We start from the raw sequence: 25,256 nt of genomic DNA, 5'->3' as shown, positions 1-25,256 counted from the left end.
GGGGAATGCTCACATTAGATTGCATCTGATCTCATCAAACAGATCCTATTGGACCTGATGCAATAAATTGAAGAGCTCTATTCCAAAGTGGGTTAAGTCATTTCAAAAAAATGCACGTTTTACGGAGATTCTTACTTCAAAACTGGGTTAAGTGATCGATTTTTCAGAGTAAATTTTTCTACAAGTAATTGTTCTATGTCCAAAGAAAGTAAAGGTGCACCGACCTTTGGAAACAGAACAAATTTCAGCGTCAAAAACTTTAAACGCATTTTTTGGAGGAAAAAATGACTTAACCAACTTTGGAATGGAGCTCTTCAATTAATCTCGATAGAATTCAGTCAGATCTGAATAAGTTCAATCCGATCATAATAAATTTTGATCTAATTTTATCTAACCTGTTTGGTAAAATTCGATGGAATAGTGCAAAGCAGAGTGAATCTGACCAGATCTGAACAAAAATCCGATCAGACTTTTCATCTTTATTGGTGATCAGGTTTCATCAAATGGAAATCAGATAAGATTTGAATAACCCTAACCCAATCAGAATTCACTTGAGACCAATCCTATCAGAATTTCTATTTGGAGTGATCTGATTTGATTTGATGTGACCAAGCTGGTCAGATCAGATCTGATACAGTGGAAGATATTTGATAAGATCAACACAAATCTACATTTGCATCATTGGTGTAATTAATTTATTTCCTTATAGGTAGGTATAGTAGGTAGGTATATAGAACTATTACGATTGAATGCAATTAAACTACATAATTGCTGCAATATTTATGAACATAATATGATATCGTAAGTTTAAATTTCGAGATGTTCTATCTCGGTGATACCTCTTTGAGCGACTGAGCTGATACGATGTCCATCGTGAGACGATCTATTTCCATTTCGTTTGAACAATGCTTTGAAATTTTTCCTGAATTGACTGCTCATCGTATAATAGAAGACGAAATTAAAACTCGTGGAAATATGCGTAAAGCAATTTCCTATCTCCATTACGTAATAGTAATACCCCCAATAAAATTTTGGACCCAAGATTCCTGTCAATGTGGCGCAGATTCCATGTGGGATTTCCGTTGCTATGAATAATACCAATATGAGTACCAAAATTATCGTCGTACGATCCGTTTGTTTTTCCATGTACTTTCGATTCAAATTGGCAACTATTCCTACTCGACGTTTTCGTGCTTCGATCAAAGCAAAGATTAACCTAAACCAACAGTAAAAATATTTCATGGAGGGTTATTTTCTCAAAATGAAGGGGTCTTTCCATGTCAAATTATTTGGAAGTAAGTAGGTATCTACTTTGTCTGTACTCACTTGTAGCTGATCACAGATAGAACAATTGCTGGCAGACTTTTTATAAAAACCCCGTAAGTGATCATGAGGAATGTGTATAAAAACGGAAAATTCTCAACTGGCACTTTGAATTCGTAGATTGTGGTGTTAATGATTTTATTGCCAATGGTTGAATTCGAGGCTAAGCACCCTTCTTCATCGAGTAGTATGTTGGATGGTTGAACTGCTGTGCAAAAGTAAGGTGGAATCGCGATTATAAATCCAAAAATGTACCCTGCGATTATCAATTTTCGCGTTATGCGCATATCGCACCATTGACTCTTCTTCAGCGGATGTACTACTGCTATATATCGCCATACTCCTAGCATCACCATAAGCCAAACCACCATATGACGAAATAGAAATGTCAGCTTGTACGAATTCAATGCGAAATTCTCCCATACTTCTGTTCGATGAATATCGATTGAACACCGCTTCACTCGGAAATATTCGTGATATGAGCGAGGAATGAAGCTAAAGACGGTCAGTGATTCGGTCACAGCCATGTGAATGAAGATTGTGTTCATGGGTGATACCGGAGTGTTTCTGGTGAACACTAGGATGATCAGAGTGTTGGAAATCGTTGACAGTACGCAGCACATCATGTCCACGTAGCCGAATATTGTCATATTGTAATAAGAATGATAATCCGTTGGTTGTTCCCAGGATGTTTCTTCAGGTTTCATTGACTTTTCTGGAAATGTCAGAATAATGTTAAGGAATTGGGTGAATCTTATTCCAGAATCAAGGAGTTTAGTGAATTTGTGTGGGTAGCCGGTATATATACATAATTATGTGGTGTGATAAATACCTACCTAATTTTTGTAATTTTCTAAAAACTTTTAAAATTTGAAAATTTTATAGCTATGAAAATCAACTTTTTGCATAAAAAATTATGTTTTGTGTACTAAATTAAGTATCTACCAATTTCTCTCAGCTTTCACTCTTACTTCTCTGGATCAGATTTTAATTCTGCTGCAAAAATGTTCAAAAATTTCCTAAACAGCTGAAAAATAAACTTGAGAAATTCCAAAAACATAATCCAATCAATGAAAAAACTCAAATAGGTAGGTAAAATTTTTTTTCAACATTTTTGTCACCAACTTCCCTTTTTGAAAAATGGTTCAAACCACATCTGGTTAATCAGTTGCAAAAATCTGTGTGTGTGGGAAGTGGAGTCCGGAGTAAAAAATTGGGAACATCCAGCGATTTCTCTGTATCACCCCCCCCCCTCAATGTAATGTTTTGTATCAAAAGCTTTCGGCTCACCTCTTTTCACATTACCTGATTTTTTTTGTCACATTTGCTGACAACACTGCAATTAGGTACCACACAAGATTTTCATCCAGATGTTGCAATGGACAAATTACAAAACAACTTAAACACAATAAACAAATGGTGACAAACTTGAAGAATCAAAATCGATAGTGGAAAATCAAGTTACATCCTTTTTACTAGAAGAAAAGTTGGAACAACTCGCTTAGCAATGATTAATAACAATGAAATATTTGAACAAACGTCGTCAAATATCTGGGATTAGGTACACCTTGATCTTGATATGTAATCTGCTGCAGGTATCAAAAAGCTGTAACTGATTTGAACAACTTTAGGTAGCAGTGATTACTGAACTCAAGGTTGTAAAAACCCTGCAGCTAGCAACGTATGAGCTACTTTGTAGATAGCGTAGAAAGCAACAGGAAACTACTACGTGAAAGCTCAAAAACAACGTCAATTCCCCAGAATAATCGCTGTGGAATAGACATTCTCCTCACCTTATTATGGTACCACTAAAATGTGATTTCCGATGTCCTGTAAAGGACATGGAACCACAACAACGACACCTTGATAACCATCTCACATGGAGAGATCATATTCTGAAGAAGAGAACTCAACGCAACGAAAAAACTCAAACCGCTTTCTTGGCGTCTTGGAACTAATATGCTGAACCAACAAAACAAGATCTTAATATACAAATGTTTATTCAAACCAATTTGGTTGTATGGTACTGAACTATGGGGTTTGGCTAGTGAATCCAATATCGCGATTCTCAAAAGACTCTAGAACAATATTCTAAGGAAAGGGAAACTTATAAACGCACCCTAGTATGTGAAGAACAACACAATTCTTGAAGATTTGGAAATACCTAGTGTGAAATCAAGGATATCCATAAGAAGTAACATCTATCAAGAAAGAATTTCTAACCACAACAAAGACTTGGTAAAAAATCTTTTGAATTATGATGAAGAAATATACCATCTGAGTAGATATCACATATTGGACCCGGGGCTGTTAAATTACCGTAATTTATTCTCTGGTAAAATACGGTATTCTACTGTATTTTACCAATTTGGATATGGAGAATTATTTTGTAGTTTGACTTTGAAGTTCTAAACTTCTGACCTGCCCCTGAAGTAAATTTTCATCTGTTTTAGGTGTTATTAGAAATTAAGAGATTATAGGAAATTTTTCATGGACATTTTTCGGAAATTTATAGGGAAAATTTTTGCCAACTTTCAAATCATAAATTTCCACAGAAATTTGGAAGAAAAGTGTTCAATTTTGCTTTTTGGTAAAATACAGTAATGAACTTTCTGTAAAATTCCGTAAAATAAGGGAAAATACCGCTGTAATTTACCGACATAAATTACCTCACAGCCCTGATTGGACCTACCAGTGCGATTTCAAAATCTTAATTGCGTGCAAGCTAAATGTTACTATTTTGTAACAGTGTAAGGCGAGAAAAAGTACATTTTTATTTCTTCTAGGAGAAATAAAAATGGGTTTTTGCTTCTTTTGCGAGCCGTGCACCTTTCCAACAGACCGCGTACCTATCTGCTACGGCATGTATAGGGACGTTGTTAGGTAGGGACTCCTAGGCTATTCCTATAGCTTACGACGCGAGTGCTCTGTGTGTCTAAATTCAGTCTGTATATGCGCTTACGAGTGGCATGTACAGCTCACGTAATACCTAGCCATTAGCTACGGCTTAGGTATTACAACCTGGTACCTACTTACTTCGGTAGGTAGGTATGGAGTGAGGGTGCCTGGTACCTAGGGGTATAGGATTGGTAGGGTGTCGACGGGATAATCCCAGGGGACTATAAGGGTCCATGAATTTATTTTTGTTTGCTTTTTGTATTTCATTTTTTTGCCTTTTCTTTTCTTTGTTTTAACTTATATATTTTGTCGCTTTGTTCTTCAAATATATAAGATTTGCCAGTACTCTCTGCAGTGCTTATGTTTTTTTTTATTTACCAAAAAGCAAATGGCGAGGTGGTAGTTCGCCAGACATTTGCGAATCTACGAAGTAGATAGGTCCTCCCTTAGGATTGTGTTAGGTTCACTTACGAGTGAATAGTGCTCTTAGCCGACCTAAGAATTGAAATTAAATGAACGCATGATTAGTTAGATTCGCTTACGAGTGAATAGCGTTCTTCTAATTTTTCTTGCGCTTCAACAGATTGCTGCGAAATCAGCAAACAGGCGGATAAACAACCTTGGAAAACTTGCCTGGTAAGTCAGTAAGCTTGGAAGTCCAGACACACGGGTCAATGACCTTACAAAGCCAGACAAACACGCAACAGGTGACCTAGGGAAGCCAGATAGATGGATCAATAACTTCGAGAGGCAAAACAAAAAAGTGGACGACCTTGAGAGGTCAGATTGACGTGCCAATTACCCTGAGAGGCCTGATGGGCAAAAAGGCTAGACTGACCAGGTAGCCAGACAGCCACTCTGAAGAGGCTAAACAGGATGTTCTGTCGTGAGGGGGAAAGGGGAAGGCTCTAACGTTGGGACTGAGTACTCTAAACATCTCTATCAATGCTAAATCCCAATTTTAACAAACTTTGCTGTACCTATGGGTAAATCTGCCTCTTCACAAGCCCTACCTGAAGTTTTTTTTTAATTTGGTGAGAGGAGAGGAGAGTGCTCTAACGTCGAGATTGAGTACTCTAAACAGCGGTATCGATGCTAGATGATCCTTAACATGATTTTCACAACATTTTCTGTATTTTTATAAGGCTATCATTTTACTACATCTACCTGAAGACTCTTTTAAAAACGTGCTGAGGGGGGGGGGGAGTGCTCTAACGTCAACTTCAAAAATGAATTTGTGGGTAATTTTTTAATTCCACAAAAAGTAAATTATAATCAAATTTTCAAAAAAAAAAGTAAGTACCTACATATAATATAACGAAAAGCGTGTACCTTTCTTACCTTCGAGGAAATCTTATTCAAGTGACCAGTCGAATTGCAACATTCAAATTTCCAAGTGGCACAAAACCGATGAGTATGTTTAAAACTGACGAACCTACTTTGAGCACTTTCGCACTTGTGTACCAATAAATACGTACTTACCAGTATAAAAATTAAAAATGATATGTTTTATGATTCGGAAAAAAAGTTGCAATTTCTGGTGAAACACTGCTATAAATAGATATTTCATGGCACCTCTATCTACCACTTGCACTCTTTTATTTCAATTTTTATTGAGTCATTTGGAAATGATTTCGAGCTTGTCATTCGTTTTATCGGAGGACGTTCATTGTGGAAATATTAATTTTTCAAACAGATTGTTACTAAAAATCAGTTGGAGAGTTATTTTGATGATTTCGGAACCATTGCAAACCTACGTATATTGGTCCACAATGGAAACTTGAGTCTCTCTATTTTGTACTTTTGATTAGTTGGGCTATTGGAGCAACTTTGACTCAGAAATGAAACATTTAGAAGACATTTCTATTCAGTTTTTCATTCCCCCTCCCCTGGATTTTTGAGGCCTTCCGCAGGAAAGATTATGATGACCCGTCCTTTGAATTCCCTTTCAATAAACTTTTTAAGCATGAGATTTTATTGCATGAAAGTTCAGCTAAAACTTCAAATTCAAGTAGGTAAGTTGGTAGGTATTAGGTATAAATCAGTGTTCACAATAAATTAAACGAAAAATAATCGCTGTTTACTCCATGTATTCCTTCATTTTTCTGATGATTTTCTATCCAGATAACTCAAATTTGATTGAATTTGTTGTTCATCTGTGAACAGACTACGTTTCCACCTTCCTTGGAATACCAAAGATGTAACATCGTTACGAAATTGTTCACTGATTGAATAATACAAGATGAAAGGAATCGATGTGTAAGCCAAGACCAGTAAATTGTTGATACCGTCGAATACTTTGTAGCAATCTTGCTCAAATTGTTCGCCATAGATTAGTATTAAACCACTACCAATGATTCCAAAAGTATTATTCACCAGGTAGAATATCATTATGCCTAGGATCATTTTCGTCGTTAGATTCTTTTGTTTTTCTGCTAAACTTTTCCTGCAGTTTGAGATCGTATCTTCGCCAGGTTTCTTTGATTTTTTCAAAACGTATACGAATCTGTGAATTAATATTATTGTGGAATTTTAAATCTTATGTAATTATGCAAGAGTATTTTTTCCCCACCAGATTGATTTGATTTTACTCACCTTACTGTACAAAGAGCTATGATGACGCAGGGCGTTGTTCTGAGTATCACGATACGAAACATGCTGTAAAAATCCTTCAAGAAATTTGTATCGCACTGAAAAAAAATTATTTCTGCTAAATTTTAATGTGAAATATTTCAGAGTGGTGTAGGTACTTCAACTTTATGCTTACCATAGGTTGAAATAGATTATCATTAAGGATCTGACGTATTTTATTGCTATTTTCAGTATCATTCAAAGATAAAAGACCTATTTCGTGTATCATTACTACTTGAGGAGCTGCCACAACGCAGAACAAATCTTTGGCAGAATACACGAAGCATACCACGTAAATAATGCCAATTCCTTCAAATGTCACCTTCAAGTTACACCAATATCGTTCCTTCAAAGGATGAGTAACAGCTATGTATCGCCATATCGCCAGCATCATGGTATGAAGACACGATATATTGTAAAATACCTTCTGCAATTTGAAGCAACCGTTTGAAATGATCCATCTTACGTGGTTGGCTCGATACACAGATGATAAGGTAAAGATACCCGGATAGTACAAATTGATCCACATTTGAGGGAAGCACAGGATCGATATTGCGAAGTCAGATATTGCTAAACTGCTGCATAAGGTGTTTGATGATGAAGCTGGTAGGTTTTTTTTCACGAATACAATAACGGTTATTAAATTGAGAGGTGCTCCGATCAAGTTCAATAGAGAAGCAAACTGACCGTAAATTTTTTTCGAGAAAGTGTATTCGAAGGTTTTCCAACTCGAACCACAGAATGGCTGCGAAATATTCATTCTATTTTTTTAAAATTTCAGACACGAATTAGTTCAAATTGACGCGAAAACACTTGAAAAGGTATCGAAAAGAACAAACTTCGATTAATGACGATTTCACGAAATGAAACTTTTTTTTCGAGAATAGATCCTTGAAATGCAGAATGAAAAACGAAATGAATTTTCTGCATGTGCATTGTGCACTCGTGATCAAAATTCATTATTGACGATTTTAGGATTAATCAACGAGGTGTTTTTGATGTAGACAATTTCACACGAGTCTCTGTCGAAGTTAACTGGCGTAATCGTGCTAGTTTTATTCGATTCCCTCGCCATTGACATTGAGACGTTTGTTTATTTTTTTTTTCAATTTACTCTAATTGAAAATATCGATTTTCTGATGAAGCTCAGCAAGGTTCATGCAAAGTCTATGGGGACTTGAATTTTAAAAAAATTAGTTCACAGAAAACTTTCGACTTTCTAACTGCATTTGACGTTTCAAAAATCTACTGGAGGCTCCAAAAATTTTCAAAAAATCGTCGGAGTCTACAAAATGACTTGAACTTACCAGCTTTTGACCTAATAGAGTGTTTAGATTGGAGGGCAGCGTGAATTTCGGATTTCCAACGTCATTTGACGAATTGTGGAAATTTCAAGTTTCATAAATGTGCTGGAGGCTCCAGAATTTCTCAAAACTGTTTGAAACTGTTTCCAATCGATTTGGTAGATCGAAAATAAGGTATACCCATCCCAAATTTCAGCTTTCTAGGGTTATTTTGTAAAGCCAGTAAAATTTTGCCTTGGTCGAATGTTGGGCTGGAACTGGAATAAAGAACTATTGATCATTATTGCATAGATAAACATTAATCAATGTTTCTCATGTGTTCTCACTTCCTGCAATTTTTTCACGTACCTATGCAATGGATCAGTCCAATGAAAAATTATTTCTCATTCCAGAACGTTATTTTTGGAAAGATAGGTACATTTCATGATTTGAACATAGTGAAGTGAATATATTTTTATGGAATTCAAAACACGATTACAATTGTAGGTAGGTATTGTAAAATTATTACGATCTGGTGCAATTGAAATCGATTGCTGCAATATTTTATGAATATGATATAAGTTTAAATTCCAAGACGTTCTATTCTACTCATACCACTTTTAGCGACTGGTCTGATGTGATCTCCATCGTGTGACGTTCTATTGCCATTTCGTTTGAATTTGAATAATGATTTAAAAGTTTTCCTGAATTGATTGCTCATCGTGTAGTAGAACACGAAATTCAAAGTCGTGGAAAAATTTATAAAAGTATTTGCTACCTCCATTATGTAATAGTAATACCCCCAATAAAATTCTGGACCCAAGAATCCTGTCAATGTGGCGCATATTCCGTGAGGAATTTCTGTTGCTATGAATAATGCCAATATGAGTACCAAAATTATCGTCGTACGATCCGTTTGTTTTTCCATGCGTTCACGATTCGAGCTTACGACCATTACTGCTCGACGTTTTCGTGCTTCGATTAGGGAAACGATTAACCTTAATCAACAGAAAAAATATTCCATAAAAGTTTACGTTGGTACTGTAGGTACCTATTTCCTTAAAATGAAGGTATTATTCCTTGTTAAATCGCTTAGCTTTTCGTCCTTGGGACATCGCGTTTTTTTTCAATGTGTTTTACGTGGATGAATTTCAATTTCGATGGGAGATGACAAATGGATGCAAACCGCATGCCTTAAAGTGCGATTGAAAGAGTGGCAACATTATTTAGAACTTTGAGCACGAACACCCATATTTCTCTGCAAATTCTTTTTGCGATGGTATTTTGTGCCATTCGTCATCTCTTTTTCGAAATCTATCTACAAAAAATATACCTATTTTGAGAAATTGTCAATCACATTGTACATACAAAAAGCTCAGAGATATAATTTGGAATGACCATGAAGTACTTATGAAGTTGTGAATTTTTAATACTCACTTGAAACTGATCACAGTTAGGACAATTGCTGGCAAGCTTTTTAAAAATATCCCATAGGTGATCATTAGGAATGAGTATAAAATACGATTATTCTCGATGATAATTTTGAATTCATAGATAGTGGTGTTGGTGATTTTTCTACCGATGGTTAAATTCGAGGCCAAACACCCGTCTTCATCGAGTAGTATTTTGGATGGTCGAACTGCTGTGCATACATTAGGTGGTATCGCGGTCAAAACTCCAAAAATGTACGCTGCCATTATCAATTTTCGCGTTATGCGCATATTGCACCATTGCTTCTTTTTGAGCGGATGTACTACTGCTATGTATCGCCATACTCCCAACATCACCGTAAGCCAAACTACCACGTGGCGAAATGTAAATGCGGCCGAATACGAATAAAGAGATACATTCTCCCATCCGGGTGTTCGGTGAATATGGATTGAACATCGTGCCGCTCGATAGTATTCCTGCCATGAACGAGGTGCATAGCAGAGGATGGTCAGTGATTCGGCGATAGCAATGTGAATGAAGATTGTGTTCATAGGTGATACCATAGTTTTCCTCGTGAACACTACGACGATCAAAGTGTTGGAAATTGTGGTCAGTATCCAACACACCATGTCTACGTATCCGCATATTTTCATATTGTAATAGGAATGATAATCCGATGGGTGGATCCAGGGTATTTCTTCAGGGTTCATTGGCCTTTCTGAAAATGTCACCGGTAATTACATGAAGCAAATTTGGAAAACATGATTGCTCGATTTTTGTCAAACTAGGTTACAATAAAGTAAATCAAAAAGTTTTCCAATAGGTAATTGTTTTTCATTTTTTCATTTTTTTTCGATTCAGAGTCAGTTTTTTAACGTTAAACTTTATTTCCAGGGTTCTTTGTAAGTTGTGAAGATTATTTTTCATTTTTATTTTGAGGTTTTTTGATTAGTTTCTAGTGTTTGTTCTTAATGATTTTTTGGTTTTCAGTTTCCGAAAAAATTATTTGAGTTTTTTCAATTTTGTTACCTTATTCATTATTTTCATTTCATTATCTTTTTCATTTTTCGTTCTAAGTTTATTTTACAATTTTTTCTTCTCCTGTTCTTTTTTTGGTCTACTTTTTCATTTGTATATAATTATGTAATAAATTCATTTTTATTTTTCATTTTATTTAATTTGATTACATTTTTTTAGACGAACGAATGCTTCATTTCTTATATTTTTCCTCATTTTTCAACTTTATTTTCAAAGTTTATTTGTTTTTTTCCATTTTTTACAGCAGGTAAATTTTCACATCATTTTCTCAACTTATCCTCATACCTACTTTCAATTTTTTCAACTTCTTATTTCATTTTTATAATTTTGTATCTTTCATTTTTCAATTGTTTACCTATTTAATTTACACGCATTATTAGGTAATTCTGTAGTACAATTCTACAATTTTTTTTTCTTTTTGATACCTATCAGTTTCAATTTGTTTTCATCACTTTTTCATGCACTGCTGGCCAAACTCTTTCAAAATTATTAGTTTTGATACACTGAAAGAAATGATTTTCAAAACGCTTTATTCAGTCCCAAAATTGATGTAAGCCCGTACACCGACGTGAATGTCGACCCATCCACATCGAAATTTATGTCGACCTCCTGCTTGGTCAAGTTATAAAATTGGAGTTTTGAAATTAAAACTTTTTTTCCAAAAATGATTTCCTCTGATGTGATGTGGCTATTGCTTGTGCTGAAAACAGCATCCATGCAAAGTCCACTTCCGAAGAAGTACAGATGAAAAGTCTGCATAATCAAAAACCAAAAAGTTGAACAGAAATTCCTTATAGGTACCTATAAAAGATGGTGAAATATTTTATCTACCCACACAACAATTGTCGACGTCGACATTTACATCGACTATGTATTTTTCCAACATAATGATGGAGAAGTGATCAATTAATTATTTAGTAGGAATCTTCTGTCCATACAAAAGCCAGGTAAATGAAAATTTTCGAAATTTTCTCATTAATTCTGATACCTTGACATGCCATCTCGACATGTAGATATAAAATTTGATGCTCAAAATTTACATCTACAACTATGTCGACCAATTTTTCAGAATTAAAATTTCTGTTTTAGTGTTTGAAAGTTTAGTAAACATTCAAAAATATGATCTTGTTCAATGAGGAAAACAAATTTTTTAGTGAATTGATAAAATTATTCACTTTTCTACAGTTTGGAGTTGTAGATGATATGATGTTGATATTGTGGATGTATTTGTTGATGTCGAATTTCTCATCAACATTAATATCGACATGTCGACATGAAAATGGATTAGTTTGGTACTCTTAGGTAAAGTATTGCACCATCTTTGATATAAGGTGCATCGGGGCAAGTCAGAATGATTTTTCGCAATTTCAAATTTGACCAGCTGTTACTCCCCTTCTAATGAACCAATATGGATCAAATTTATTATGTAGGTTCCCATAAGGGTTCTTAACCTATGGTAAAAATTTGAGCGTGATTGACACAGTAGCTTTCGCTCAGTGGAATAAAATATAAACTGTCCTGACTTACCCCAATTGGGGGAAGTCAGAACAGGCTAAACTTTGCAAAGGTGTAGATCACAAACCGAGCGTCCTAGAAAAATTGCACAAACATAAAATTATAGAGAATTTAATTCTCTTTGAGATCACTCTCATCAGATTTTCACTAGGACGCACGGTTCGTCCGCTATATGCGAAAAACTAAGAAATAGAAAGTCTGTATTTTAGACCAAATTCAAAATAAGTTCAAAACAACAACAAAATACAATTGAACCAAAGACATCTAAAATGAAACTGAATCGCAAAAATTTTTATGCCATGATGAAGTAGGAGTAGTACCCTCAAGTCACCTTTAGTGGCACTTCGCCAGATATAAACCTCTAGGCTCTAGAGCAAGTTTTCTAACTTACCCCGAATTCCAACTTCCCCCGGTGCACCTTAAGGAATTTCTGTTCAACTGTTTTATTATACAGACCTTTTGTCTGTACTTCTTCGGAAGTGGACTTTGCATCGATGCTGTTTTCAGCCTGAGTAATAACCACATCAGAGGGAATCATTTTTGGGAAAAAATTTAAAATTTTTAAACTCAAATTTTATAACTTTACAAAGCAGGAGGTCAACATGAATTTCGATGTGAATGTCGATCCATCCGCATCCGTCACTTTTGGATGCCCCATGTGGATGTGAATTTCGACCCCGTGTTGAGCTAATTGTGGACACAAATGCAGATCAACATCAGTCGACAATTACATCGACAATTACCTCGACACAGGGTTGAAATTCACATTGACATGTGGCATCCAAAAGTGACGGATGTGGATGGGTTGACATTCACATCAAAATTAGCATGATCATTGTTGTACGGGCAGGAGTACTAAACTAATTCATTTTCATGTCGACATGTTGATGTTAATCCCTATGGGCATTTAGTAGTCCATTTTTTTGAAACACCCGTAAACGGACGACTATCGGACAGTAAAAAATCGCGGGCTAATGGTCGCAAAATTTTGACGCTAATCTGGCCACTTCACCGTCAAAAATTTGCGGCCCTTCGCCCGCGATTTTTTACTGTCAGGTAGTCGTCCGTTTACGGGCGTTTACTGTTAACGCGCAGTCTGCCGATGCGTTTGACCCTTGAAATTTGAATTTTTTGAGGTGTACTTAATGGGTTTTGTGCTAAAGCTCAGTGAATTTGATTTTCATTTCTCAGTGTTTGAAATTAACTGGTGAAGATGAAAATGGACTTCGCCATTAGCTTTCTTATCAATCACAACACACATTACATCTCAAACAATCTAATTTCACTGGATATAACACATTGAAAGTGAGACCAAACAATAGGCGGTTTTGGGTGGCCTCCAAAAGTTGCACAGTTTTATCTAAAAGGTACCTTATGATCGCAGGTTACCCAAAATCACCAAATACTATAAACATGTTTCAAAGAAAATAATTCACTAGCACTACACAGTAACACATACACGTACACACCGAGTAAATTCACAAATTATGCAAAAAACTTTCAACCTAGAAACATTGAAATTATGCAAAATAATTCTCCAATTATCAAAATGAACATTTAAAACAAAAAAAAAGCACAAGCATAATGCCAGTAACACATTGCATGGGGCGATTTCACAAGTTACACCAACAACACTATCTGGAAAAATTATTAAAAGAACCATGAGAACACACAAACACACTTCACATTAATGCACTTGAGAATTTTCAACAGAAAAAAAAATTACGTAGGAACATATTACCGCACCAGCCACCAAGAAAGCCACTGAAGAAAATAAAACCAACTTATCTTAATTCAGAAGAACGAAATGCAAATCTGCCAATCATGGAATATGCTTTATCAGACTATCAGTAGATAACTACTGACAACTATACATTCCTGGAAATCACGTGATACATGCCATGTGATTTCATCTTTTCAAAGTCTTGAATGTAGAAGTGCTGTAGGAGTGCTTCGTAGAAATTCGATACTACAGGCGTTTTTATCAGAAACACCAAACATATATTCGGCATTGCGGCAGACAATTGCAAAGATGGCAGTTTTTTAGAAAAACATCTGTAGGGTGCAACATTATCAGAGCGCTTTCTCAATTGAACGGCCGTTTTGACATTTTTGTTCATGATGCCGCATAATTATTGGCGTTTCTTAAAAAACAGCCTCATCCCCGACTTATTTTGCTCATAGGGATGTTGATGTGAAATTCGTCATTAACAGATACATCCACAATATCAACATCATATCATATCTACAACTCCAAACTGTGAAAAAGTGAATAATTTCATCAATGCCCTAAGAAATTTGTTTTCCTCATTGAACAAGATCATATTTTCGAATGTATAATTAAACTTTTAAACACTAAAACAGAAATTTTAATTCTGAAAAATTGGCCGATATAGTTGTAGATGTAAATTTTGACCATCTAATTGTGTCATTCCGCAGGTAAGTAATGGGCCCACTTGGTCGATATTGAGTTATGGGTGGAGGGGGCTGAAGTAGACCTCTGGAGAAATCATATGAGCTGGATAAAAGCCCAAAAAAGTGCAAAAAAAAATCCATAATCAAAAATTTGAAAAGCTCGACATTTGAGAAAATCACCTTCAAAGTTTTTTTTTCTGAAAAAAGCTGAAATTTCATGTGATCCCAAAACCTTTATACCTAAAATTGTGACGCGGCCAGCGATACCATACCATATGTCGGCAAAAATTTTTTTCGTTTTATTGTGGTTTCTGGTAGTGTTTTTCTTCCTCTTTTCAATGGTGCAAACAGATTTTCAAAATATTAAAATCTGACAAGTTTTCAAAATTTCAAAGTTGCGTATTTTTTGAAATTCAAAAACCAAAATTCTGAGAAAAACGTGTTTGAAAGTTTGGGTTATTTTTGTAACATTTTAAAATTTTTTTTTTTTTGATTTTCTTCATCTTTCAATGGTTTTACATCATAATATATTTTTTTTTTTGACATTTTTTTATGAGAAGCACTTTTGTAAAACCGGTTTTTCACCACTAAAACGACGTGTTTGAGATCGGTGGGTACACCCATTCCAAAGTATAGGCTTCATAGTATATGAATCGACAAAAAAATTTTTTTTGATATTTTCTGACTTTTTCCATGAAAACGCGATTATCTCAAAATCGCTGGCCGCGTCACAATTGAAGATTATTCTTTCTGATGTCAAATATTACTACCCACCTGCAATAGCAATTTTTTTTACTCAATCTTTTCATGTTTATGAGTATTTTAAGCCTGAAAAACAATGATTAATACCTAAATGAAAATCGTGCATAAAAAATTCATTACTCTGTTCAAAAGTAAAAAAAAAAAATATTAAATTACATTTCTGTCAAAATTCGAACTCGTACCTCCTGCTCCGCTATCTGTTGCCAGTGCCATATGGCTAGTGCTGCACCTAAGTAAAACGTGTTTTTGGAAGGTATACATGTTGCCACTGGCAACTAGGTGCAGTATAATTTGGAGGGTATTTCTTTGGAAGTCCTTGGAAATGAATTTACTGTGAAAAAAAAAACAAAATCGACCAAATGGGCCCTTCTTGAAAAAACTTTAGTTCCATTTTTCTTCGCTTGGGGCGCACCTGCGGCCTTGATACTTCAACACGCAATAGTCGGATATGTTCTACGTCAAAATCGATCAAGACCTCGATCAACGATTCTCTCGACTTTTTTACTAAAAACATGATGATCTCGATAAATACTTAGAAACAACCAAATGGGCCCATTACCTACAGAATGACACAATTTTACATCTACATGTCAAGACTCAAGATGGCATGTTGAGGTATTTCGAAAATTTTCATTTACCTGGCTTTTGTATGGACAGAAGATTCCTACTAAATAATTAATTAGGTAATCACTTTTCCATCATTATGTTGGAAAAAACGTAGTCCCTGTAAATGTCAACGTCGATAATTGTTGTGTGGGTTGGTTACTGCACAGTACAGTAATTTTCAAATTACCTCATTTTGATGTAATGACTACATAGTTTAAATCAGAGAACGCATCAGATAATGGAATGAGTACATACATTGCCAGGATGGATTTATTGCATCACTAAGTTTCTCTGTATGCTGTTAGCGCAGTACTCAGTACATCATTTTTGTAAATCAATGCATCAATAACTGGTAAGCATTCCTAGACAGTGATAAACCTATAAATACTTCGAGGGCCTGAATCAAATATTCTACTCTCGGCCATGTCTTCAAGTGCAGGTAGTTAGGAACGAAAGGTTGTAGGCTCGAATCCCAGTGAGATAGGAAAATTTTTGTAGGTCTTGAAAAATTTGTTGCAGTGAGAATTGTTTAGATGTGCGGAGAAACTTGAAATTGATAGAACCTAACCCCACTTTTTAAATATTGTTGAATTAAGGCGATGCAATGGTTACCTCACTTCTGTGTAATATAGTTACCTACTTCTCTAAATATGTACAGATTAATGCGTTTCGTTCCTATACCAAAATTACCACGTTTTAATGCACTGAGTGCATCGTTTTAATGTAACTATTACTGTTATTTCTTTCAGTGTACATAAGTATCTAGTTTTTATGCATTTTTTTGTCACATTTTATTCGGTTTTCATTATTTTGATCTGAAGTTTCACAGTTTTTCTTGCTATTGGTTTTCAATTTGATTTCAGTTCTTTGTTTCAAACTTGAATTCAGTTTTTTTACGATAGATTTCGTTTTCAGAATTTTAAAATCGAATTTTTGACCCATTTTCAAATTCCAGATGTAGGAATAAAATCAAGTTTTCAGAAAAGGTACAATTAGTAGGTAAGAAATGCGTGTATCTATCTTACCTTTGAAGAAATGATATTCAAGTGACCAGATGACCTGCTGCAGCATTCAAAACGGCAGAAATCCGACAAGTATTTTAATAATAACGAACTTACTTTCAACACTTTCACACCGGTACCAATATTGCGAGATTGAAAATTGAAAATGATCTGTATCCACTTACTGTCATTCGGATGTGATTAATCAGTAAAATAAAAAATCATTTCTCTTATCTCAAAACATTATTTATATGTAGAAACGTATGTATATTCCATAATTTAAATAAAATGAAGCGAATATATTTTTATTGAATTCAATATATATGAGAGTACAATATTATTGCGTTCATTTACTTCATTGGTGTACTTAATTTAACTTATGAACTTATAATATGTATTAGGTACCTATAATTATTACGATCGGGTGTGATTGAAACTGATTGCTGCAGTACTTTATGAATATGATATCAGAAAGTTTAAGTTCCGAGACTATCTACTTCAGTGGTAACTGTTTGAGGAGCTGGGCCGATATGATGTCCATCGTGTGACGATCTACGAGTATCGCTATTTCGTCTGAATAATGCTTTGAAAGTTTTCCTGAATTGGTCGCTCATCACATAATAGAACACAAAATTCAAACTCTGGGAAACATGCGCAAATGTATTTGCTATCTCCATTGTGTAATAGTAGTGCCCCCAAAAAAATTTCGGACCTAAGATTCCTGTTAATGTGCCGAATATTCCGTGAATAATTTCTGTTGCTATGAATAATACCAATATGAGTACCAAAATTATTGTCGTTCGATCCATTTGTTTTTGCATGTGCTTTCGATTCAAATTTGCTACCATCATTGCTCGGCTTTTTCGTGCTTTGATTAGGGTGAAGATTAACCTGAATAAACAACGAATAAGTATGTTTCATGAAAGATTATTTTCTTGAAATGAAGTAGTCATTCCATGTCAAATTGCCAAGCCTTTTGCACTTGAGGTCGATGATTTTTGAAAATATTTTTCTTGTGAGTAGACTTCGATGAAACTGTGACATGACAAATTGAGGGGAGATAGTGGTGCTAAAATTTTTGAAAAATTCAGGAATACTTACTGCAAACTTCGGACTGGAATTATTTTCACTACTTTTCACCTCATAACCCCTCTCCCCCGCAGATTTATCCAGTCAATTGGCCAAATATTGCGCGTCGAACAAATTTGGGAAGAGGATTTAAAAACAAAAATAGCAAATACTTGCCAACTATTCCCAAGCTTGTCAACCTTTCTCAATTCACTCAATTCATCCCAAAACTTTTCAACTTTTTCATCTGGGAAGGAGGGAGAGGGGGAGAAAGAACCCGGCCCATTCCCCTCCCTGGTTTGGCACGCATCTGCCCTCAAACTGACGAAAGTTTCACATTTTTGCCATTCATGATTCTCAAGTTTACCCCGCTCAAACTTTATGGGATCCCAACTTTGCTCAAAATTTTGAGCACCCTTCTATCTCCTAAGTAGAATAAATTTTATCTTTACAACTCCAATTTGATGGAATTTTGTGGGAATTTCGAGTTTCAAAAATCTGCTGGAGGCTCCAGAACTGCTCAACCATCATGGAGGACGCTGAATTGGTTGCTCTGAGATCTCAAGTCAAGCTGATTGATCAGTTGTATCGGTTGGTTGGTGACCAAGGACGCGGAGGACGTTTGTGTGATGAAAAAACTGTTATTGTAAATACAGACAGAAATAACAAGATCGAGCTAGTACCTTCATTTCAGGATATTGGAAAAATGCCATCCAACATTGTTAAACAAATGGAACGAATTTCGGAAAAACGTCGCCAACCCAATTTGGCTGAGAGCACACAGCAGTACGAAACGGAAAAGAATTCATTCGAAAAAGAATCTGCTGACAAATCAGTTTATCTATTTTGTGAGAATATACATGAGATGGAGGTTTGCGCCAGTCGTCATCGCTCATCGAGGTCTATCCACATGGAAAATATTTTCAAAATCACCGACCCTTAGTGCAAAAAGCTCGGCTATTTGACATGAAATGACCTCGAAGTGTAAAGTTGAAATACCTGAAATTACGTAGTTATAGGTAGATATTTTATCTCTACTCACTTGCAGCTGATCACAGATAGAACAATTGCGGGCAGAGTTTTTATTAAAATCGCGTAGCTGATCACGAAGAATGAGTATAAAAAAGGATATTTCTCAAGTGGAACGCTGAATTCGTATATGGTGGCGTTAATGGTTTTATGGCCAATGGTTGAATTCGAAGGTAAACACCCTTCTTCATCGAGTAGTATGCGAGATGGTTGAACCGCTATCGAAAATAAAGGTGGTATCGTGATCACAAATCCAAAAATATATGCTCCCATTATCCATTTTCTCGTTATGCGCATTTCGCACCATTGCGTCTTTTTCAGCGGATGTACGACTGCTATGTATCGCCATACTCCCAGCATCACCGTAAGCCAAATTACCATGTGGCGAAATGCAAATGCGAGCGCGTATGAATAATAAGCGAAATTCTCCCATTCGTATGTTCTGTGAATATGGATTGAACATCGCTTCACTCGAAAATATTCGTGCCATGAGCGAGGTAAGAAGCTAAGAAGGGTTAGTGATTCGGTGATGGCAATGTGAATGAAGATCGTGTTCATAGGTGATACCATACTTTTTCTTGTGAACACTATGATGATCAAAATGCTGGAGATCGTCGTCACAACGCAACACGCCATGTCCACATACCCGCATATTCTCATATTGTAATAAGAATGATACCAATCCTTAGGTTGTTTCCAGGGCGCTTCTTCAGGGTTCATTGTCCTTTATTCTGAAAAATGTAAGCATAATGTTAAGAGTGGGATGATTACATGAAACATATAGGGGAGTGACTGAATGATGAGACCATCGCTTTTTCCCCAAATAATATTTATTGAAAATAGGGGAAAATGGTTTTTTTTTTTACTCAAAATTCTACACCATATTTTCAAAGAAGCTTGTAAGGTAGGTATTTTGATTAGCTGTTACTTTCCTACTAATTAACCAGTTAAGTATCAAATTTATTATGTAGATTCCCATAAGGGTTCTTTACCTACCTATGGTGAAAATTTGAGCATGATTGTCAGAGTAACTTTCTCTCGGTGGAATGAAATATACTCGTAAGTAAATTGTTCGGAGTTACCCAAAATTGAGGGAAGTAGAGGTGTAGCTCAAAATCAGAGCGTCCTAGCATAACGTTGAATATTAAACAAAATCGTAGAGAATTTAACAACAACAAAATACATACAATTGAACCAAAGACATTTATGGTGGCTCTTAGTTTTGAGTTTGGATTTTTTTGCTCCCACCCCCTCCCCATGTTGATAAATTTGAAGAAAATAATTCCTTATAATTTTGTTTTTGCTCTAAGTGAGAAAAAAGTGGTGCTAGAATACCCCCATTTTTCAAAAAAAATTTAAAAATAGAAAATCATGCAAATTTTTAAAATTTTTGATTGTTTTCAATCTTCTCTGCCCGAATATTCCTCCGGGTAATTCTCAAAAAAAAGGTCAATTTTGATGTGCATAATTTTGAAAAATTAAAATCATTTTTTTTAAAAATTTCAAGTGGGAATCATTTGTATAGGTGTCCCAGATCCCTGTTCTAGTGTTGGCCTCAATTCAATCCCCCACTGTGGACCCCGGCCCCCCTAAAACAGCGATAATTAGGATTCGACCCTCATCGATGTGTAATATGTCGATTGATATGTTTTCGAGGTCGTAGAATTCGAATCTGGAGTTATTTTTTATGTAGAGGTGGAGGGTGAAGTGTGGGGAGGGGGAAAATGTCAAATTTTGCTTACCTATATTATCGTGTAATATGTCGATTTTTGTTTTTCAGACCGCAAAGTTCGAATCTGGACTTATTTTTTTGGTAGGGGTAGAGGTGAGGTGTGGGGAGGGAGAAAATGTCAAATTTTGCTTGTTTTATCGTGTAATATGTCGACTAGAGCGATAAAAGTACAGCTGTCTGAAATTTGGCCAAGTCGAAGGACAAATGGGCGCTGGACAAGCCGAAGGACAATCTCAACGTTTTTTCGTTTCTAGCCTTACCTACTGGGCATTATTCGATTTTTAACACGTAATAAATGTGTACTTATCATGTGGAATAACTTCCCTTTCTCAATTATTGTTTTTGGCGGGTTCATCAAGGTAAATAAAAAGGCAAGCCGAAGGACACCGATTTTGCGAAATATCATATTTTTAGAGACAAGTAAGTACAATCAGAACGAGCCATTGCGTAGGTTATGAGAATAACATTGCGGGGTAACATTTTTATGAGGACAGTGAACCAGTGCAGCCACTCGCCAGAAAAAAATGTTGGATTGGGAAGCTACCAAAAATAATTGAAAATTGCTCTAAAATTTGCGCAAAAAGTGTGTGACAGTTTTCAAATGTGAAATGTGAGCTTCCTATGGACTTATTCCAATTGCAATTTGCACAATAATGGACCTTCGTGTTCTATGATAATGAGAACGTGTCAATTTTCCCCCCAAAAAATGAAGTTCATGACACTTTATAACATTCATTTTCAAAAACATGGAGTGTGACAGCCAAGTCGAAGGACATTTGGGGTATAAAATCGAATGTACACCAATGAAAGGAAGGGCTAAAAATCTCAATACCATATGTGAAATGTGTGGGGGATGATCCCTGAATGAACCAAAAAATAAATAAAAATTTTTAAAGCGAAATAGGTAAAATATGAAATGACAATTTTGGCAAAATGCTAACCAGAAATGAAAAATTTGACAGAAGTAGGTATAATAAAATCATAAAATGACAGATTTTGTGACATTTTTTGAAAAACAGAAGTTTCTAAACAGCCTCTTGAGGTTTCAAATCGGATTGAAACCGCCTGCAAATCCATCTCAGAATTGTCAAAAACTCAAAAATAGGTTAGTAAACTGAATTTTCATCTTTCTCCTTCAAACAGAGGCGGAAGGGTAACTTTTTAAATTTTCGAGGAAGTATGAAATCGACGGAAAAAATTAAAATCATGTTGTAGACTGGAATACCTACACCGAACTTTTAAATAAAAATAACTGTTATATCGCACCTTGGGAGTAATAAGGTTGCATCTAAAAAAAAATCGATTTTGACATTTTTGCATTTATGGGGTTTGTATGACCCCCCCCCCCCCTCGACCAAAAATAACACTTTGAGTTGGGTACAATACCGAGATCTTATAAAAAACGCAAATGGCCTAACTCAAAATCCCAACAACATTGCAAGTTGTTTGGAGTTAGGTATAAAGGTACATCTCAAAAAACTCCGCCTTTTTTGAGTATATTTCGTACATACAAACCCGGGGGAAAAAGTTCAAACTTGGCCATACATGATCATGTATGGTGGATGAACTCGAGCATACATGATCATACATAAACCGAAGTTTCCATACATGCTCATGTTACAAAATTGTCCCCCACATGATCATACATGTCATATATGATCATGTATGATCAAGTATGATTTAGTGTAACCATGATCATGTGTAAATGCGGGGATTTTTTTTAACATGAACATGTATGATCATACTTTGAATTCGAGAATGTATGAATTTTTATAATAAAAATATTGTCAGTATAAAATGTATGGGATGATTTGCTGAATGGTATAAGTACATAAGATGTGCTAAGAATGCAAGACAAATGTGGATAATTGAATTTCAGACATTTTTCCAGATTATAGACACTTTTCTAGATTATAGAATAAAATGTATGATATAAAACATGCAATTTCATACAAATGATCCATACATGAGCATGTGGGGGACAATTTTTTAGTATGATCATGTATGAAGTCGTCATACATGATCATGTATGGCCAAGTTTGAACTTTTTTCCCCGGGAAGTGTTAAGAAACAGTTTTGATTGTTTTGAATGTTTTTCAGATAGAAATAGTCTCAAGAAGTGTACTTTTTATTGGTTTGTACCAAATGGATTTTTTTTTTTTTTAAAAATTGATCACTTTTCAGAAAAATAAATTTGCAAATACATTAATGAAATTTTAGTTTTTTGAGAAAAACTCAAAACCTAAGCACTCTAGAAAAAAACTAACGACATCATATGTCGATTGGAAATTGAATTCTCTACTACTTTGTTAACATGAAATTTTTTTGGACGCTTCCTTTCGCCTCCAGATCAATTTTAATGAAAGGTTATAACTCTAAATGTTTTCCAAACATTGAAATATTTCCTCTTTGAGATTTTATTTTTCAAAGTGTTCTTATGCTAAATGAAGATGGTATCAGATCTTTAAAATGAGGTGCTATTCATCCCTTACAATTAATTATAAGTTGATGAAAATTATGAATCAAGTTCTTTAAAAAAAAGAAAATCACTCTCTTGTAAAATTTCACTTTTTTGAGTTAAAAATCTGCTGGAGGCTCCAGTAATTTCGAAAAGGTCGCTGCTAGCTTCAAAACGACTTGAAATCTACCTGCAGTCGATTTTATGCTAGATATACCTATACCTAGTCTATAACTGAAAATTTGTGTTTTAAATTTTCAAGGTGAACAGTGCTCACTGCTCAGTATTCAAAAAATTGATGAGTAAGAAATTTTCATCACAAAAGCATTCCTTGAAGAGAAAAAAATTGGAAAAATTGGTGAATCGCAAAAAAATGTAATCGCAACACCGCGATTTAGCTACAGTTGTGAATCGGATTCAATTTTCACTATTCATTTTTTGTATTTTGAATCCGATTCAAAATTGATCCGCGATTCGAATCGACCCAATTCTGGTTCAAAATGGCAAATTTGAACCCCTTCAATCTCTCACTTTTTTCCCAGTAGAGGGATGAAAAAAATTCAGGGGCTGTTTTGGTTCAAATGAGGAATATTGGGAGGAAGCAGAATGAAAAAAATCAAAAATTCATCATCCCAGTTTTCAATGTTTTCTTACAGGGGAGGTGATGAAAAATTTCGGGGGGGGGCTGTTTTGGTTCAAAGGAGTAATATTGTGGTGAGGTAGATTGAAAACAATCAAAAATTTAAAAAATTGCATCATTTTCAAATTTTTTGAAAAATTGGGGGCATTTTGGCATCACTTTTTTTTTATTTAGGAGGTTGAAACTTTATAGGATTTTTTCCCATCAAATGGAACAACTTTGGGGGGGGGGGGTGGGAGCTGAAAAAACGAAAAAAATCCACCAAATATAAATAAGAACCACCCTGAAAGACGTGTATAATGAAACTAGATCGCGAAAATTTTTATGTCGTGATGAAGACAAGTAGGGGTAGTACCCTCAAATCACCACTAGGTAGTACTTCGGTAGATATAAAACTCTAGGCGCTGGAGCGGGTGTTTGACTTACCCCGAATTCACCGTGGTGCACCGTACGAAAGCATTTTCAAAAAAATTATGAAAAAACGTGACAAGTCGTACAAATAATTGCTTTTTGAACGAATCGAGAGTGATTAAAATTGAGGAAAATATGATAACTTAATTTGAATAATTTCGACGTTTTGAGAAAAAAATTCCAGGAAGTATTTTAAATAAACACCGTGTCAAAGTAGGTAGGTACTTACAAATGCATGAAGAAATTGCTGTCAACTTGTTTACATATAATGTAGGTGTCACGAAACAATTAATTTCGTCGATGTTTTCTTATTTATGAATTCGATTGGTTGAATACTATACACGAAACACAAAATCACCGATTTCGACATGAACATCTTCACTCATGAAATATCTACTCATCAATGTCTATCAGTAGAATTGGAATTCTCATGCGAGAAAAAATAAAAGTAAAATCAAAAATTTGCATTTTTTAACGTTTTTGTCTGTAAAATGTATTCCTGTTTAATTCCTCCAACCATTCACCTAATGTGTTTGAAAGATAAGCGCAGTAAAATCAGGTATGAATTTGATTTTGGCACATTTATGTAATTACGAAGAATACGTCTCATCAAGGTGAGATTATTATGTAAAAAGTGGTAAGACGAGCTCCGGGCGTTATTTTACGAATCCCTATAAAATCTCTAATGTGTATCATATCATGACACAAATTTTTGTACAGATTTTAGCGTACGTGTGCGCATCAGGATTCTAAAACATTTTTTCCGAAGTTTTAAATTTATATATTCGTAGGAGGGGAAAGGATGAAGGATTGGAGGGAAGTCCCGAATTTTCCAAAGTGTTGAAAAATCTCTTAATCACGGGATTAATCTTTGAGGTTGGCAACACTGTCTCGGTTTTTACCAAAATTTACCATTACCTATGCCGAAAATTCTCACTTTTTTCGAGAATTTTTTCAGGGATTTTTTTCAATTGCAAATTTTTGAATTGATTTTTTTTATATCTTAACAAGTGGA

At 35.1% G+C, this 25,256-nt stretch overlaps 2 protein-coding genes and 1 long non-coding RNA gene across 3 annotated transcripts; all 3 read right to left on the bottom strand.

Moving 5' to 3' along the window:
- Window positions 1–807: 807 nt before the first annotated feature.
- Window positions 808–2,030, bottom strand: LOC135834185 (sex peptide receptor-related protein 2-like). Its single transcript, XM_065348022.1, has 3 exons — window positions 1,327–2,030; window positions 1,128–1,216; window positions 808–1,085 (listed from the first exon to the last, which is right to left on the bottom strand). The coding sequence occupies exons 1-3, from the start codon at window positions 2,028–2,030 to the stop codon at window positions 808–810; spliced, it is 1,071 nt and encodes a 356-aa protein (XP_065204094.1).
- A 4,166-nt stretch (window positions 2,031–6,196) lies between these two features.
- Window positions 6,197–7,870, bottom strand: LOC135834529 (sex peptide receptor-like). The gene is made up of 3 exons (XM_065348457.1): window positions 6,989–7,870; window positions 6,817–6,911; window positions 6,197–6,727 (listed from the first exon to the last, which is right to left on the bottom strand). The coding sequence occupies exons 1-3, from the start codon at window positions 7,610–7,612 to the stop codon at window positions 6,319–6,321; spliced, it is 1,128 nt and encodes a 375-aa protein (XP_065204529.1). The 5' UTR covers window positions 7,613–7,870; the 3' UTR covers window positions 6,197–6,318.
- A 9,355-nt stretch (window positions 7,871–17,225) lies between these two features.
- On the bottom strand, window positions 17,226–24,632 carry LOC135837786 (uncharacterized). The gene is made up of 3 exons (XR_010557252.1): window positions 24,471–24,632; window positions 19,014–19,731; window positions 17,226–17,794 (listed from the first exon to the last, which is right to left on the bottom strand). It is a non-coding gene; the product is annotated as an uncharacterized LOC135837786 (long non-coding RNA).
- Window positions 24,633–25,256: the final 624 nt, after the last annotated feature.

This window comes from Planococcus citri, chromosome 2 (assembly GCF_950023065.1).
Source record: "Planococcus citri chromosome 2, ihPlaCitr1.1, whole genome shotgun sequence".
NCBI classification, from domain to species: Eukaryota; Metazoa; Arthropoda; class Insecta; order Hemiptera; family Pseudococcidae; genus Planococcus; species Planococcus citri.
Note: the sequence above shows the minus strand (reverse complement) of the source record. Positions and strands in the feature narration are given on the sequence as shown.

Coding starts and splice junctions, on each gene's coding strand:
- LOC135834185 (XM_065348022.1), bottom strand. CDS start 2,030: ATGAAACCTGAAGAAACATCCTGGGAACAACCAACGGATTATCATTCT. Junction 1,217..1,326: donor CTATCTGTGATCAGCTACAA/GTGAGTACAGAC, acceptor CTGTTGGTTTAG/GTTAATCTTTGCTTTGATCG. Junction 1,086..1,127: donor CATGGAAAAACAAACGGATC/GTACGACGATAA, acceptor TATTATTCATAG/CAACGGAAATCCCACATGGA.
- LOC135834529 (XM_065348457.1), bottom strand. CDS start 7,612: ATGAATATTTCGCAGCCATTCTGTGGTTCGAGTTGGAAAACCTTCGAA. Junction 6,912..6,988: donor ATAATCTATTTCAACCTATG/GTAAGCATAAAG, acceptor ATTTTTTTTCAG/TGCGATACAAATTTCTTGAA. Junction 6,728..6,816: donor ATAGCTCTTTGTACAGTAAG/GTGAGTAAAATC, acceptor ATTAATTCACAG/ATTCGTATACGTTTTGAAAA.